The sequence below is a fragment of the Octopus sinensis genome, linkage group LG11, assembly GCF_006345805.1.
Source record: "Octopus sinensis linkage group LG11, ASM634580v1, whole genome shotgun sequence".
NCBI lineage: Eukaryota > Metazoa > Mollusca > Cephalopoda > Octopoda > Octopodidae > Octopus > Octopus sinensis.
In genome coordinates this window covers 56916694-56933696 of record NC_043007.1, presented here as the reverse complement: position 1 = coordinate 56933696, position 17003 = coordinate 56916694, and the positions used below count along the sequence as shown (strand labels likewise).

The window sequence follows — 17003 nt, the reverse complement described above, 5'->3', positions numbered from 1 at the left end:
TTGGTGTGGGTCCTAATGCAATATATAAAAAGCACTGGTGCTGGTGCCACATAAAAAGCACTGATACTGATGCCATGTAAAAAGCACCTAGTACACTCTGTAAAGTGGTTGGTGTTAAGAAGAGCATCCAGCTGTAGAAACCAAGTCAAAATAGGCTGTGGAATCCATTGTGGCCCTGGCCTTGCCAGTTCCTGTCATGCCATCCAACCCATGCCAGCATGGAAAACATGTTAAATAATGATGATGACGATGAACCATCCTGTATGTATCCCCTTTACAGATGACTGACAATTCTGTTTGAGTCCTAGTCCTTATGTACTTGTTCTCCTGATGTATCAAAGGCAGTTTATATTTGTACTATATTTGTTAATGGTTGTGTCACTGATATGTATATTTGACATGTCCATAATTATCTCATTATTTTCTATATCTCTCTACATCTTTGTATTTTAAATGATAGTTTGTGCAACATTGCTTGGTATGTTTGTACTCCTTTCACACTGTATAGTTGTCTCCTATTAAGACATCCCTTTCTGCATGGTTGACAGTCCATGTCCCTTCATGTATTATATATAGTTCCTTACTGTATGTATTTGGCAGCTGTATTGCATCTGGCTACTCCATCCTGTTTATTTTTCTAAATGAGCCTCTGTACATGTATCCAAGGTGCTATATATTCTTTTCTGCTCTAGGCTCAAGGCCTGAAATTTTGGGGGAGGGGGCCAGTCAATTAGTTTAATTTGAACTCAGAATGTAAAGACAGATGAAATACCACTAAGCATTTTGCCCAGCATGCTAAAGTTTCTTATTTCTTTATTGCCCACAAGGGGCTATACATAGAGGGGACAAACAAGGACAGACAAATAGATTAAGTTGATCACATCGGCCCCAATGTGTAACTGGTACTTAATTTATCGACCCCAAAAGGACGAAAGGTAAAGTCGACCTCGATGGAATTCGAACTCAGAACGTAATGGCAGACGAAATACTGCTAAGCATTTCACCCGGCATGCTAACATTTCTGCCAGCTCGCCGCAGACAAATACAAGAAGAGATGGGATTATAGACTTAATGGTTTTGAAATGGTTAGTGCAATGTTGTACTACAGATGCGTGTGATCCATTCTGAGAAAATGGACATTATAATTAGGATAATGACAATGATATCTGCTTTTGCACTTATAGAAATGTTGACCTGGTCTCTTGAAAGTTTCTAGAAACTCTAGCATTGTCCCAGACAGGGGTCTTAGATTTCATAAGTAAACTGAACAAGTAGTAGTAGTAGTAGTAAAATAGAATTAGTTACAATAGTAGTTGTGCTATCTAACCTTACAACTGCTATGGAATACTGACCTATGTTGTGTTGAAGACCCATATTTAGCTGCAGTAATAATAATCTTCTTGTCTGATGTTAATATATTTTTAATTTATCATTTCTTCATCAATTCAGAACAGCAAGCATCTCTGGCAATTCTCAGACAAGAATATAAAGAGAGTACAGAGAATCTAGTGGTATGTATCATTTATATTGTTGTTTAACCTCAAATCTGCCCAACTTGATTTACAATCAGACTTTCTAACTTTGACCATCCAGTCACATTTTTCAAATACATTGTATCCAAAGCTACATTGTCTTTGGAAAAGAGTGTTCTTCCACTTCTTTTTAAGACAGTAGTGTATGCTTTGTGGGATATTTGTTTGCTATTTCAAGAAGGTTGTGTGGCCACATAGAAGCATCTCTATGAGTTCATTCTACTGGGGTTGATTTAACCTCTTTCATCTTGTTGTGTATCTTTTCTACTGTATCATTTATTTAACTCCTTAGTAACCATTAGTTTTATTGAAAAAGTTCTAAATATGATCAACAAGCAGAAGTTAAAGCAAAATGTTGAAATATATTATTTTGTGTAAAAGAAAATTTATAGAAATAATGTTTTTTTACTGCTAGCTCCTTTTTAAAACCATGATTAGTGGTATTGGTCACATTTGGTCACAAATTACCTTGTGATATTTGGTTATGTTCTTTAGTTTATGATTTCAAATCCTACCCTGATTGACCTTGCATTTCACTGTTCAAAGATCAATAAAATAAATAATGGATCAATGCCCTTACTCTAGAACTTGGTACCCTAACTTGTCTACAATATATGTAATATTTGTGTGTGTGTGTGTAGAATATACATATACAGACACACGTTTGTGTTTCTCTCTCTCTCTCTCACACACACACACAATTTTTATGTAATTCATATTCATTTTTTAAAATTTTCTAGATCTGGTTAAGGGGTTAGTGCCCATGATCTTTATAGGCCCTCCGAGACTGGTGAGATTGATCTAGCTAATGTCCCTCTTGAACTGTTGCAAGCCATCACTTGCGGGAAAAGCATGAGCAGAGAGGGAGTTTTGGAGGGAAGGACTGGGTGTAGTGGTTAGTGTAGGGCTTGCAATGTTGGACACAACAAGGTTGATGAGAGGAGGAGAGACAAGTAAGTCAGGAATGCTTGAGTGGATTTGGCTTGAGCCAAGCCAGCTCTAAGGAACAGAGACCTTTATAGTAATGGTAGAAAAGGCAAAAAAAAAAAGATTATTTTTGAGTCTGAGGATGGAGTGATTTTATGCTAATCAGTTGGGTGGTCCTTTTCCGGATGTAGTTTAGGATGTCTGTGTGGACAGCAGGAGCATTGTCCATTATGGACAATATTCCACAATGGGCCTCACCTGAGCTTTTTGTAGAATGCCAAAAATTATTTGTTATTGAAGTATCTTGTGGCCCTGAAGAGAAGGGCAACTTGTGTTTTGGCTTTAGCTATGTTAAGGATGTATTTTCACCCTGAGTGATCCTTGGTGATAATAAGAACCTACATTTGGATCAATTGTAAGGGGGTTATTTGCATGCTAGTCATGTCTAAAGCAGGTTTGATGCAATGATGTTTTCTTACAAAATTTGATTTTGTATCTGATCAAAAACAAAACAAAATTGTGTTAATTTTTATTTGATTTTTGAATTTTGCCAGAAAGAACACAATGTTAGAAAAGCAGAATTGATGAAAGAATTTGAAACCCAATTAAAACTGAAAAATGAGGAACTCAAGAAACTAAAAGCTCAATGTGAGAAGTATGAAGTTCTTTTGGGGATTGAACAGATGACGCAGTCAGCTTGGAAGTATGCACAAGCTGCTGAGATGGAATTGGAGAAATCACATTTGAAACCAAATGAGCTGACTCCAAATATGAATTACAGTCTTTCAGATACTCCAAGTCCATCTCAGTACCACACTCCTGCAGCAACACCTGACAAAATGTTGGCAGACACTCCTCTGAATTACATCAATCGAGATGAGGACAAATCTCCAAATGCAGTGGAAAACATTACACAGAAGCATCAACCTCTCAACCGATGCCTTATTTCTCCTGAAGGGGATGATTCCATGTGTTTCACAGTGTTGTCACCAACCTCATCACCCATGAAAGATGATAACCAGCTGTATATGATGAGAGACACGTGTGCTTCACCTCTTTCTGTACCTCCTTCTTCCTCCAGCATTCTTCAATCATCTCCAACTTCTCCCTCTGCACAAACTTCATGCTCAATAGTTCCATCTCAGCCTGCACCAGTGGGAACAGTTTCACCACCTCCACCACCACCACCACCACCACCACCTCCACCACCACCACCACCACCACCATTACCAACCTTACCCAGTATCAGCTTAACATCTTCTACACCACCTCCTCCCCCACCTTTGCCTGGTGCAGGCCCTCGTGTTCCACCTCCTCCCCCACCATTGCCTGGTGCAGGCCCTCGTGTTCCACCTCCTCCCCCGCCATTGCCTGGTGCAGGCCCTCGTGTTCCACCTCCTCCCCCACCATTGCCTGGTGCAAGCCCTTGTGTTCCACCACCACCACCACCACCACCACCACCACCGCCACTGCCTGGTGCAGGCTCACCTTGCCCACCACCACCACCACCTCCACCATTACCACGAATGCCTGGGTTGAGACCAACTCCACCTCCAGCACCACCACCTCCATCCTCAAGTGACACTAAATCATCACCTACGCTCCCTTTCACAGGATATACAATGGCTATGTATGACAGTAAGTGAGACATTGTAATATTTTTCATCTTTTTTTTGCTATTATTGTCAGCCTGGTTCCGCATTTGATCTTACTGCACAATGCTTTGGGCAAGTGTCAACTATTGCATCATATTGACCAAAACATTGTGACTGGAATTTGGGAGACAGAAACTGTGCCGAAGCCTGTTAGTGGTTGGGCACTCTGTAAAGTGGATGACATTAGGAAGAGTGTCCAGCTACACAAATATCATGCCAAAGCAGATATTGGAGCACAGTGCAGTCTCTTGACTTATTGAATCCTGTCAGACCATTCAATTCATGCCATCAAACAATTCAACCCATGTCTATGTGTGTATGTGTGTATGTGTGCATGTGCGTGCATTCGTGTGTGTGGAGTCAACAGTACACAAGTTCAGCCTCAAACTTTATAAATGACTTATGATGACAAGCATTCCCATAGGGACCAGTTTGTCTTTTGTTCTGGAATTGTCTACTCAAGACCTCATTGTTCAGTAAATCATTTTTTAAGGTAGCAAGGTGTGATGAGATTCAGCCAGTTTCAATTTAATTAAACAACCATATTGATGCTATGTCATTTCTCCATGATATATTTGGATGTTGAGTCTAATGGAGGTGATGACAAGTAATCAAGACCTTTGATGATTTGCTGTGCTTGAGAAGACACATCAAACCAAGTGAAATCTTAGTTGTGGCCAGTGTCAGTGACTTGTAAAAGGCACCCACTACACTCTTGGAGTGGTTGGAGGAAAGGTATCCGGCCATAGAAAATGGAGCCTGGTACAGTTCACCGACTTACCAGTCCAAGTCAGACTGTCTAACCCATGCCAGCATGGAAAGCAGGCACTAAATGATGATGATGACGATCTTGACTGTAATATCTTATTTTTAACTACTTTGTGGAAAAACATTGAATGAATCAATTTGCAAAGTTCTTGGTGCTCACTTGACCTGCTGGATATAGCAAAACATTTAAAGATTGGAGAGTACATTACATAGGGTAATGTAGTTGTAGACACATCTATAAGTAATGCAGGATGTTCGTTTGTGGAGTGCTTTTGATGCCTTTAGCATTCAGATTATTCTGTCAAATGTAATGCTTATTTATTCACATTCATTTGAATCAGTCATGCATTATCTCATGACTTTGAGATTTCAGTGACTGTTTATGATTGTTTATTTCTAGAATAAGATTGTGAGAGGCTAGATCTGACCAGTTTGGACATAAAACTGGTAGAATATTTTGGCTGGATATGGTAGTTTAAATGCTAAACAGTTAAGACAAGCAGAGGTCAATACAAGGACTGTTGCCAGACAAGTAGTTTAAGGCAAGCAGGATTCAATATTAGGGTTGCTACTTGGTTTCAACTTTTGAACACGTTGTACTCTTAAATCTACAATGGTTTATATAATGCTGACCACAAATTCATTTCTTGGTTTTGTTTTTTACTGCCAGCTTCCTCTAAACCAGTTGTGCACCCAAAATCAATCATGAAACCACTATTCTGGACCCGTATTCAAGTCCAAGAGGTCAAAAGGAAACAGCCTGCTGGGTAAGCTATCAATTGATACATGTATTTATTGATTTACAGATTCATTGATTTATTGAAACAAATTGATCATGTTGTTGTTTATTCCCAAATCAGTCTTGGTTAAGCAAATCTGTCACCAAAGACATTCTAGCTATGACTCCCCAAGTACAGTGCACCCAGAACAACATTAACATGTCCATTTACAACAAATGGGTGTGATTTGAGGGAGATTTGGCTGCTATTTCTAGCAGGTTGACTGGATACATTATGAAACTTTAAGATTATGACTTATGACTTCATAACTGTCCCGTTTGATTTGAATTTCTACTTTTAGGTTTGTGTGACTTGTGAAGTGTTGGTGTCCTATTCATGATGCTCATCATTCCAGTCTACAAAGTTAAATGCTAGCTTTATTAATTCCTGTTGTTAATAGTTAAGCCATTTTGTTGTTTAATAATAGTGTTGTAGTTGTTTAGCCACAAGATAGCTATGATAGGGCAAACCTGTGATCAAAACACTCCAAATATAATTATTTTAGCCTTTAGGGACTACATTGTCGAATGTGTTTCTTGTTTATCAAAACAGTAGAGTGTGGTTTGAAGTAATGTGGCTGCTTTTGTCTTTGAAGTCTAATTTTAGAAGTGTTCTGGGCCAGTGGTGGTTGAGTACAACTCAGTTGATTTTAAGTTATAATTGAATGTTTGTATGAAAGGTATTCGGTATGTTTTTGAATGAACTACAACTCACAGTGGTGGTGTATCAGAAATAGCAGATCACTGGTCCAAATACCTTACTCTGTTTAGTTTTGCTCCTCATTGTTTGGTATCAAAAGTACTTTTTAGGGGAGGCAATTCTAACTGTCCTAGGTTACTATAATTTTAGTATATCATTACTATACATCCGTGCTGCCCAACGTCTGGCCTTCGAAGCCTTAGAATCTGGCCCGTTAGTCGTTCTTCACCTTATTCCTTAATATTAACGCAGAAGCTTACTACTGTTATTTTTCTTTGATTAATAAATGATTATTGGCTGCCAATAAACAGTTCTCAAAGCAGCTTGCAACTCTGCATTCTGTGTGCCTTGTATGTGCATAGCTTTCACCATAGAAATAAATTTTAGGTTTTCTTCTTCCATGTCACTGGAGGTCCCTTGCTTGCAAAAGTTCCACCCCTCCCCTAATGGGGTGGCATGGCATATGTGTTTTTTCTACCTCTGCCCCCGATTGAGGTGCTGCCCAGGGAACATGCCTTCTTTCACACTGCCACAAGCAACACTTCATATATGCATACTGTGTTAACCTGAAAGCATAAAAATTGATTCCCCATGCTTGCTCGTATGGACAAACAAAACCTGAAATTTATTTCTATGATAGGCTCTATCTGAAAAATTTGTGGCGTTCGGCTGCTCTTTTCTTGTTTTCTTTTCCAGTAAATTACCATAATAATTTTTCATGTTACAATTTTTCGCCAGAACTTGGGTTTCCACCCACCCTCTGGCTGAGAACAACTCTAAGCTGAGTTCAAACAGATGGGAGGTGGTGGCATTTGAGACCTTGCCCAGGAGAACCAAAATGCCAAGCAACAGGTGGTCCTGATTTCCAGAAGCATTGATTTGAAGTTTTCAGTTTTGGTTGAATGTTGTTGCGTCAAGTCTAAAAATAGTGCCTTTCCATTTACTGACATCGAAAGTGGATAAAAAGTGACTTACCACAGCGTGTACGATTGGTTGATTTGGTCATGTAATCAAAAGCCTCAGAGCGCTCACCTCAGCAGGTTGAAGATGTGCTCCACAATAATCTATTGTGGTTGAGGGTGTTGTTTCTTAGGAATAATATCACATGACTTTTCCGCATCAATAAAGCTGGCATTTGAGGTGATTCAATTTCAAATTTACTCTGACACAACCTTTGATATGGAAGCCTTCTGATACTGATGAGCAAATTAGCTTCTTTTTTTACAATAAGTTTCAAATTTTGTTTATCCATAGCATTGGCTAGAAAAATCAGGAAGGTAGACAAGGAAAATTGCAGGTTTAATGAGGCATGGACAAATTTATATTTCTTTGTGGAATCAAATACAAAACGTCTCTGCCTGATTTGTGGTGAAACAGTCGCAGTTCCAAAAGTTGAGAATGTGAAATGGCATTACACATTAAAGCACGCTTTGACCCATAATTGTTATGAAGGAGATCAACGCAAGGAGAAAGTGCTTTTACTTCAAAGGAATTTAGTCTTGCAACAGAATATTTTTTGGAAAATAGATGATGAATCGAGAAAATATGCCAAAGTAAGTTTCATCATTGCTGAAAAGATTGCATGCATCATGAAACCTTTTTCTGAAGGAGATTTTGTCAAAGAATGTATCACCTTGGTGACTTAAATTCTATGCCCAGAGAAAGAGAAAGCTATAAAATGTCTTAGTTTGTTGCGTAGTACTATGACCTGAAGGATTGAAGAACTGGCCAAAAATACAAAAATGCAGTTGAACGAACTTTGTAAAAACTTTGGAGCTTACAGCATTGTCATCGATGAATCTACTGACATTACTGATACACCACAACTGGCGATTTTCGTGTGAGATGTTGATTATATTATTTGCAAAGAAATCGATACAGTGCTTGAAAAGGTGGGACTGACTTACAATTGCCTGGTGGAAATTGCTACCGATGGTGCACTGGTGATAATTGGCAAGGAACAAGGCTTGTGTAGTTTCATCCAAAGAAAGCTGGAATCCCTGAGTGTAAGTAAAGACCAAATAGTGTGGTACCATCGTATTCTCCATCAGGAATCATTTTTGCTCCAACATCATTAAATTTGATCACGTCATGGATAATATCGTGAAAGCTGTCAACTTCATTCAGAGTCGTGCATTAAATCATTGACCATTTCGAAATTTTCTCACTGAGATAGATGCGGTATTTGCTGGCATCCCTTACTTTGCTGAGATCAGGTGGCTCAGCCGTAGCCATGCCCTGAAATGTTTTTACGATATTCGAGAACATGTAGCAGCATTTCTTGAAGCAAAAGGAAATCCATGCATCAAATGGATGAATAAGTTTTCTTCTCTGGTGGACATTATAGACAAGCTGAATGAGTTGAATGTGTGGTTACAAGGAAAGAAAAAAACTCATCCATAATTTGTTTCAGGAAGTGACAGCTTTCCAAAAGGAACTGGACTGTGGATTGCTTAAATTGCTGACAGCAATTGTGCTCATTTTTGTTGCCTTCAGGAACAATTGTACATTTCAACCATAAACCAGGAATTCTTTGTGAGTGAGTTAAAACAGATCCAAGAAGAATTTTCCAGGAGATTTAAGGATTCCTGTGCTTGTGAAGACCATTGAAAACTTTTTCAATGCCTTTTGACGTGTATCTTACTGATGCCCCCTTTGAACTTCAAATGGAATTGAATGAATTACAAAGAGACTGTGATGTCAAGAGTCAGTTTTTAAAAAGGAATCTGATGAGCTTCTACAAATGCAGTCTACCTTACACTCAATATCCAAATTTTACTTGCTACTCAAAACACTTTCTCATTTTGTTCAGTTTGACATCGATATGTGAATACCTCTTCAGTTGTATGCAATTGGTAAAATCGAACAAAAGAGATTCTTTGAGAGATGCTCACCTCAAAGATAAACTCCAACTGGCCTTAACAAATATTCCAGTAGATATTGAAAAGTTTCTTGATGACTGGAAACAATTTCAAGTTTCTCATTGATATTTTCATTCATTATACATCCAAAATGAAATTGTTTATTATTGAATAAAATGCCATTTGAACAAATGTTTTTTTCTTAAATCTTGATCAGTTGTTAAATTTATTTTGTAGAATGTAAAGTTAGAAGTCAAATTATTTTTCATGATGATGATCATCACCATCATTGTTTAACGTCCATTTTCCATGTTGGCATGGGTTGGATGGTTTGACAGGTCTGGAGATCCAGCAGCTGCACCAGGCTCCAATCTGATCTTGCAATGTTTCTACAGCTGGATGCCCTTCATAATGCCAACCACTCTAAGATTGTAATGGGTGCTTTTTACATGCCACCAGCACAGGAGCCAGTCAGGCAAACCTGGCATTGATCACGTTTGGGTGGTGCTTTTTACATGCCATTGGCATGGGAGCCAGTCAGGGAGCATTGGCCCCAGCTATGATATTGGTTTTACTTGACTCAACGGGTTTTCTCAAACATATTATATTACCTGACGCATCAGGGGTATTCTTAACTGGGCCGGACATGCGTGGCTGTGATCTCACTTTAGTTGCCGGGTCTTCTCAATCACAGCATATCTCCAAAGGTCCCGGTCTCCTGTCATTGCTTCTGTGAGGCCCAATGTTTGAAGGTCATGCTTCACCACCTCATCCCATGTCTTTCTGGGTCTACCTCTTCCACAGGTTGTTTCTACAGTTAGGGAGTGGCACTTCCTCACACAGCTGTCTTCATTCGTACGTAACACATGGCCATACCAGTGCAGTCGCCTCTCTTGCACTCCACATTTGATGCTTCTCATGCCCAACTTTTCTCTCAGGGTGCTTACACTCTGTTGTGTATGCACACTGACATTACACATCCAGTGGATCATACTAGTTTCATTTCTTTCAAGCTTATGCATGTCCTCAGCATTCATGGCCCATGTTTCACTGCTGTGTAGCATGGCAGTTCACGCACATGCATCATACAGTCTACCTTTCACCCTGAGCGAGAGGCCCTTAGTTACCAGCAGAGGTAGGAGATCCCTGAACTTTGCCCAGGCTATTCTTATTCTAGCTGCTACACTCTCAGAGCAACCACCCCCACTACAGACTTGGTTGCCTAGGTAGTGGAAGCTATTGACTATTTCTAGTTTCTCCCACTGGCATGTGATGGAATCTGTGTTCTGTACATCTTCAGTGTTTATTGGCCCAGTGCATCTGCCACATGCAAAAACTATTTTCCTGGTTAACCTTCTTTTGATAATGCTGTACCTTTTATGTGTCCATAGCTTACACTGGGTACATTTTACAGAGTTTCTACCCACGCCTTTTCTACAGATCGAGCACGGCCATCTACCTGAAGTGGGTTGTGATTTGACAGCCTTCCTACTTATTAAGACTTTGGTTTTTGCTAGGTTAACCCTAAGGCCCTTCGATTCTAGACCTTGCTTCCACACGCTAAACTCCGTCTCCAGTTCTGGCAGTAACTCGGCTATTAGAGCAAGGTCATCAGCATAGAGGAGCTCTCAGGGGCAGCCTGTCTTGAATTCCTCTGTTATTGCCTGGAGGACTATTGGAATTCTTCACTATACTCATTGTCAACTCTCACCTTACTGATAGCATCCCTGTACAGGGCTTATACAGCTCTCACTAGCCACTCGTCTATCCCCAGTTTCCACATTGACCACCAGATAAAGGATTGAGGGACCCTGTCAGAGGCTTTCTCCAAGTGAACAAAAGCCAAGTACAGAGGTTTATCTTTGGCTAGGTATTTCTCCTGCAGTTGCCTTACCAGAAATATAGCATCAGTGGTGCTTCTGCTTGGCACAAAACCAAACTGCATCTCATCTAGGCTAACTCTTTCCCTAATTAGTTGGGCTATGGCCCTCTCTGTAACTTTCATCACCTGATCCAGTAATTTGATACCACTGTAGTTATTTCTATCTAAAGCATCACCTTTCCCCCTTGTAGCAGTTGACTGACTATGGTGCTGCTACACTAGTCATTGGGTATGACTCCTTCATGAACTACCTGATTTACAATGCAGGTGACCAGACCATAACTCACACTGCCCAATATTTTAAGCATCGCAGCGGTGATTCCTGATGGGCCAGGTGTTTTCCCTATCTTCATATCCTTAATTGCTTTATCTACCTGGGTACTGTTGATTTGGATAACTGGTCCCTCAATTTGGTCAACCTTTGGCAGACTACACTTTCAGCAGTCTTTTATAATGGCTTCTCCAAGCCTCTTTCTTTGCAGCATCATTAAACACAAGGGCACCATCATCCATGCGGACACATTTCTCTCCTATGACATCATGGTTTTCTCTCACACACAGTCTTGCAATCCGAAATATTTCAGTTCTTTGGTTCTCATGTCACTGAACATTGGCAAACCTCTTTTCTGCTATTCTCTTGGCTATATATACCTGTTTCCTAGCTTCCCTTCTGGCTATCTGATACAGTTCCCTGCTACTCCCACTCTTCCAGGCCTGTTTCTTTGCTCTGTTGGACCTGTCTACAGTATTATTCCACTACCATGTTACCCTAGGTCTGGAAGGGACTTTGCACCAGCACAGATTTGGTCTGTGGCACTCAACAAGCTGTCTTGCAGGAATTCCCAGCTGCCTTCTATGTCACAGGACTGTAGTTCCTCCTCCCTATTGTCAAATTTCTCAGTAAGGATATCCCTAAATCTCTGACCATGTGAAGGGCTCCTAAGCTTCCAAGTCCTTCTTTTCTAGATTGGTCTGCTTTTTGGCATCCTTCTGGCCTCGAATCTAAAGTCACTAATAACTAGTTTATGTTTGGGGGCGGGGTACATTCTTCACCAGGGAGGGTCTTTGTATTTAAGAGCAACCATGCATCCTGCAGTCAGGTGAGAATGAAATCGATCTGGCTAGTAGAGTCACCTTATTGATAAGTTATCAGATGGCTAGCTGGCTTCCTGAAGCTGGATGTCCAGTAAGAGAAAGAGATTTCCGGTAAGAGTGAGAGGGAAAGAGATTTCTGTTAAGAGTGAGAAAGAAAGAGATTTCTGTTAAGAGTGAGAGAGAAAGAGATTTCAATTAAGAGTGAGAGAGAAAGAGATTTCCGGTATTGGTGGCAGGAGTGGGAAAGGGTGGGCACAATCACCAATCATTTTAAGGGCTGGAGCAAACAAGAAGGAGTTATTTTAAAGAAGAGTATGAAATAAGTATATACATGTAGCCAAGAAACAAGGTTAGTCATTGTAGGGTTAGAACAAATAAGAAAGAATTATTTTAGAGAATAGATGAATTTGAATGAATGAGACGTGGCACTTTGGGTAGGTGTCTTTCACTATAGCCCCGAGCTGACCGGAGCTTTGTGATTGAATTCGGTAGGTGGAAGTTACTGCCGTGTGTGCATATGTGCGTGTAGGTGCTTGTGCCTCTCCCAAAGAGAGAGAGGGAGAGAGGGAGGTGATTAAAAAAAACAAGAGGGATTCTTAGCTTAGCTGTGCATATTTTTGAGTGTCATCAGCCGATGAACACATGGAATAAACTAACAAAGTCTGAGAAGGGGGAGGTGACAGCCAGAAATGGACGAAGTAGACAGCCTTAGCCTAAAGCTTCAAGGAAGAAAAGCAGGGAGTAGTCATTGCAACAAGAGATAAGAGAGACATAGACAGGAAAGAAAGAAATTATTTTAGTGAGCACTGTAGAATACATAGCGATACAAAAGGTCATTTTAAGGGCTAGAGCAAAGAAGAAGGAGTTATTTCATACTCTTCTCTAAAATAACTCCTTCTTCATGTAGCCAAGAAACAAGGTTAGTCGTAGGGTGAAAACAAACAAGAAAGAGTTGTTCTAGAGAATAGATGAATTTGAATGAATGAGGTGATTAAAGAAAAAACAAGAGGGATTCTTAGCTTACATGTAATATCTGGAGGCTATAATTTTTTGATAGCAATGACAAAGTAGAAGTAGCATCATAGGTATGTATAAATTGAGTTATGAATAATAATTATATAATGAGTAATTTCTGTAAATAAAATAGTAAAATAGTCCTGAATACTTTTTCAAACCATTTCTAGTAGTTGTATTAAAAAATGAAAGACTAGAAATGTGAGTCTGGCCAACTGGCGCTGTTTTTTCTTAAATCCGGCCCATGTTCAGGAAAATTTTGGGCAGCATTGCTATACATCAAATAGGCTGACACACCATCTTTTGTCATTCCAGCTTGATGAAGACAGCTGTAACAGCACTTAAAACCAAATGCTGCTTGTTGCAGCCGACTAGTTTGCAAAATGTAGTTGAGATGTGAAGATAATTAGGAAGCTTCCCCCATGCAATAAAGTTTTGTGTTAAAGTGGGCAAAAATGCTACAGAAACTTATGAAATGCTCCAAACTGCTTATAGGTTAACTTGTATGAGCCAAGCATCTGTTTTTCACTTGCATAAGAGGCCAGGAAAAACAAGTCTGTAGGGAAGCTCATGATGGTCCCCTTTTTCAACAGCAAGGGCATCATCTACATTCATTATGTTCCCTCTGGCCAGAGGGTCAACAAAGAATACTTTGTGGAAGTTCAGGAAGAGATTTGTCGCAAACGACCAGAGCACCTCCACCAGGACAATGCACCAGTCCCCAGTTCCATCCTGTTAACAACTACTTGACATAGATAGGCATTGAAACTATCCCTCACACTCTCCACAATCTAGACCTTGCTCCCTGTGACTTTTGCTTGTTCCCTAAACTGAAAGAGAAAAGATGAAAGAGACTGTGACAAGTGTTCTGGACACGTTCACTTTGGAGGACTTCCATGGGGCCTTCACAAAGTGGCTAGGGCACTACAACCTGTGCATTGAAGTCAGAAGATCCTACTTTGAAGGAGATTAGAGTTTTGAACTTCTTTGGAATTTATAAATGTCTCTTTTGAAAAAGTCCCGAAACTTCTATAATGCACTTTGCACTACCAGTATTGAACTTTTATTTCTTTTGGCAGTCATTAACATTAAGACTGATGTGTGTAGGACTCAGTTCATTCAACTTCACTCATTTCATACAAATTCCTGAGCTTGTACCAATGGGATGGATTATTTATTTATTGATAAGAAATATAGTGCTTGTGGTGCCATTGGGGATAGATTTAGAGTCACTGACAACATAATGTTTAAGTGAAGAATAAAAAGGTGAGAATGTGTTGAGCAGTGTTTCTCAACTGGGGTCCATATAACCCTTAGGGGTCCATATAAGATTTTGTTGTTAAAATTTATGTATAATAAATCAGTTATGCACAAAATATTTTAATTTTTTAAATAAAATTTCTTGTAATATTTAATTATAAAAATATAAAAGGATTTTCTTAAACATCGAATGGCTATGGGGGTCCACCAGAGTAAAATAGGAATCAAAGAAGTCGACAGGTAAAAAAAAAACAAGTTGAGAACCACAGGTATAGAGAGATTCTGTTAGGCTTGATGGTGACAAAAGATTTCTGTCTCTCTCATTCTAGATTTGTATTCAGTACTGTTGCATTAGGTTGCAGTAAAGTGCAATTATCAAAAACGTTGGCTATTTTTTTTACAGGCTACGTGACATCAATTAATCCCTTCCCTTCAAAATTGCCAGCCTTGTGACTAAATCAGAAGTCATTATTGTTGTTGTTATAAATAATGTTCGGCTAGTAGAAACTACACCTCAGATAATCTGCAATATCATTTACCTTTTTTGTTTTTACAGCTCTTCAACAGACCATGTTTTACTGTGGGAAGAACTTAATGAGACCAGCATCAATTTTGATGAATTTGACGAATTGTTCTCAAAGCCTCCTGCTGATACAACTTTACGATCCAAAGCTAAATCTAAACCAAAAGCAGATAAGGTATATATATATATATATATATAATTGTCTGGTCTGTGTGTGTGTGTGTTTGCAGCAAGTGTAACATGAATGATTGTTGGTAGATTAAATGTGAGTAATATGACATGTCTGCTGGCAAACGCTCATTGAAACCTTTTCAAATGTTGAATGTTGTCTTCCTTCTCCCTGTTCTCTCCTGCTTCCTCTTTTACTTCCTTAGAGTTGGCACTGCCAATGTAAGCACATTGAAAGGTAGGTCTGATGAGATTGTTGAGATGCTTGAATGGAGGCATGTTGATGTGTATTGCATTCAGAATGAAAGGTGGAGGGGAGCTCCAGCCAGGTTCCTCACAGGCAAAAAAATGTAGATATAAAATATTCTGGAAAGGCAATAGTGATAGGGTAGATAAAATGGGCATACTTCTAGCTGAGAAATGAGCAGATAAGGTGATTGAGATAGTGTGCAATAGAATACTTAAGCCAAGGATAGTTTTGCAAAGTAGTACAGCAACAGTGATCTTTGCCCATGCCCCTCAACTGGGTTTGCCAAATGAACAAAAGAATTGTTTTTAGACTGCCTCAAAGGCAAATGACAATGACCTTGGTTGGTGACTTCAATAAACATGTTGGGCAGCAACCATGTGTCTTCTGCAGTGTGCATGGTGGCCATGGATTTGGTTCCTGTAATGTGGAGGGAATAAGGCTTCTGGTGTTCTGTTATGTAAATAACTTAATGAGCTGCAACACCAACTTCAGGAAGCCAGCCAGTCACCTGATTGTATATCAATCTGGAGGCCAAGCTAGCCAGATTGATTACATTCTCATCAGAAAGTGAGATCTATGGTTGCTCGTAAATGTAAAGACCTTCCCTGGTGAACAATGTACCCCTCAGCATAGGTTAGTCATTAGTAACTTCGTTCAGTCTAGAATGATTCCAAGAAGTAGACCAGTTAGGAAAAGAAAGATTTGGAAACTTAAGGACTTTTGAATAGCCAAGGATTTAGGGATATCCTAAATGAAGCATTTAATGAGGAGGAGGAGGAGTTGCAGACATGCAACATAGAAGATAACTGGAAGTTCTTATGGGACAGCTTACTGAGAGCCACAGAGCAAATTTGTGGCTGGCGCAAATTTGTAAACAGACTCCAGGGTGACATGGTAGTGGAACAGTGTAGCAGACAGGGCCTTTAGTGTGAAGTAACAGACCTGGAAGGACTGGAAGTGTGGTGGTAGCAGAGAACTATATAAGATAGCTAGAAGAGAAGCTAGGAGACAGGTATACTTATTCAAGGAAGAAGTTTGCCAATGTTTTGTGGCATGGGGATCAAAGGCTTGAGGTGTTTCAGATTGCAAGACAGTGTGTCCAAGAAAGCCGTGATGTTGTGAGAAAGAAGAGCAAATTTGCATGGATGATGGTTCATTTGCAGTTAGTATTTCTGTGAAGAAAGAGGCTTCTAAATGTCACTATGAAAGGCTGCTGAATGTAGAGAATGCATGGGAGAGGGGGAGCCTTCTTTATGTGGACCCAACAGAGGAACTGGCTATCTGAACTGACAGTAGTTTAGATAAAGCATTTAAGTATATGAAGACAGGGAATCTGCTGAGATGCTCAAAATATCTGGCAATGTGGGACATGGCCAAGTCACCCATATAGTTAATCAGATTGTTCACAAGGGACATACCCAACGACTGGTGTAACATCATTAGTGAACTGCTACAAAGGTAAAGGTGATGCCTTAGGCAGAACTATTTACAGAGTTATCAAATTGCTGGACTAGGTAATGAAAGTTGCAGAATGGGTCATCACTCAATTAATTAAGAAGAGAGTTAGCCTAGATGAGATGCAGTTAGGTT

At 39.7% G+C, this 17003-nt stretch overlaps 1 protein-coding gene and 1 long non-coding RNA gene across 10 annotated transcripts in view; one reads left to right on the top strand and one right to left on the bottom strand.

The window, feature by feature from the left end:
* LOC115217296 (formin-2) overlaps positions 1–17003 on the top strand; it is a 160060-nt gene that overhangs the window by 83471 nt on the left and 59586 nt on the right. For 3 of the 9 annotated variants that reach the window (XR_005001300.1, XR_005001307.1, XM_029786941.2), the window contains 4 exons: positions 1450–1511; positions 3014–4097; positions 5553–5649; positions 15029–15170. Coding sequence is in view for 1 of the 9 variants with exons in the window: in XM_029786941.2 (XP_029642801.1) it covers positions 1450–1511; positions 3014–4097; positions 5553–5649; positions 15029–15170 (1385 nt within the window). In the remaining 8 variants the exon portion in view is untranslated. The remainder of the gene's footprint in view (positions 1–1449; positions 1512–3013; positions 4098–5552; positions 5650–15028; positions 15171–17003) is intronic. The other 6 variants (XR_005001301.1, XR_005001302.1, XR_005001303.1 and 3 more) reach the window with 6 other exon arrangements.
* On the bottom strand, positions 145–15512 carry LOC118765438. The gene is made up of 3 exons (XR_005001308.1): positions 15394–15512; positions 11352–11354; positions 145–155 (listed from the first exon to the last, which is right to left on the bottom strand). It is a non-coding gene; the product is annotated as an uncharacterized LOC118765438 (long non-coding RNA).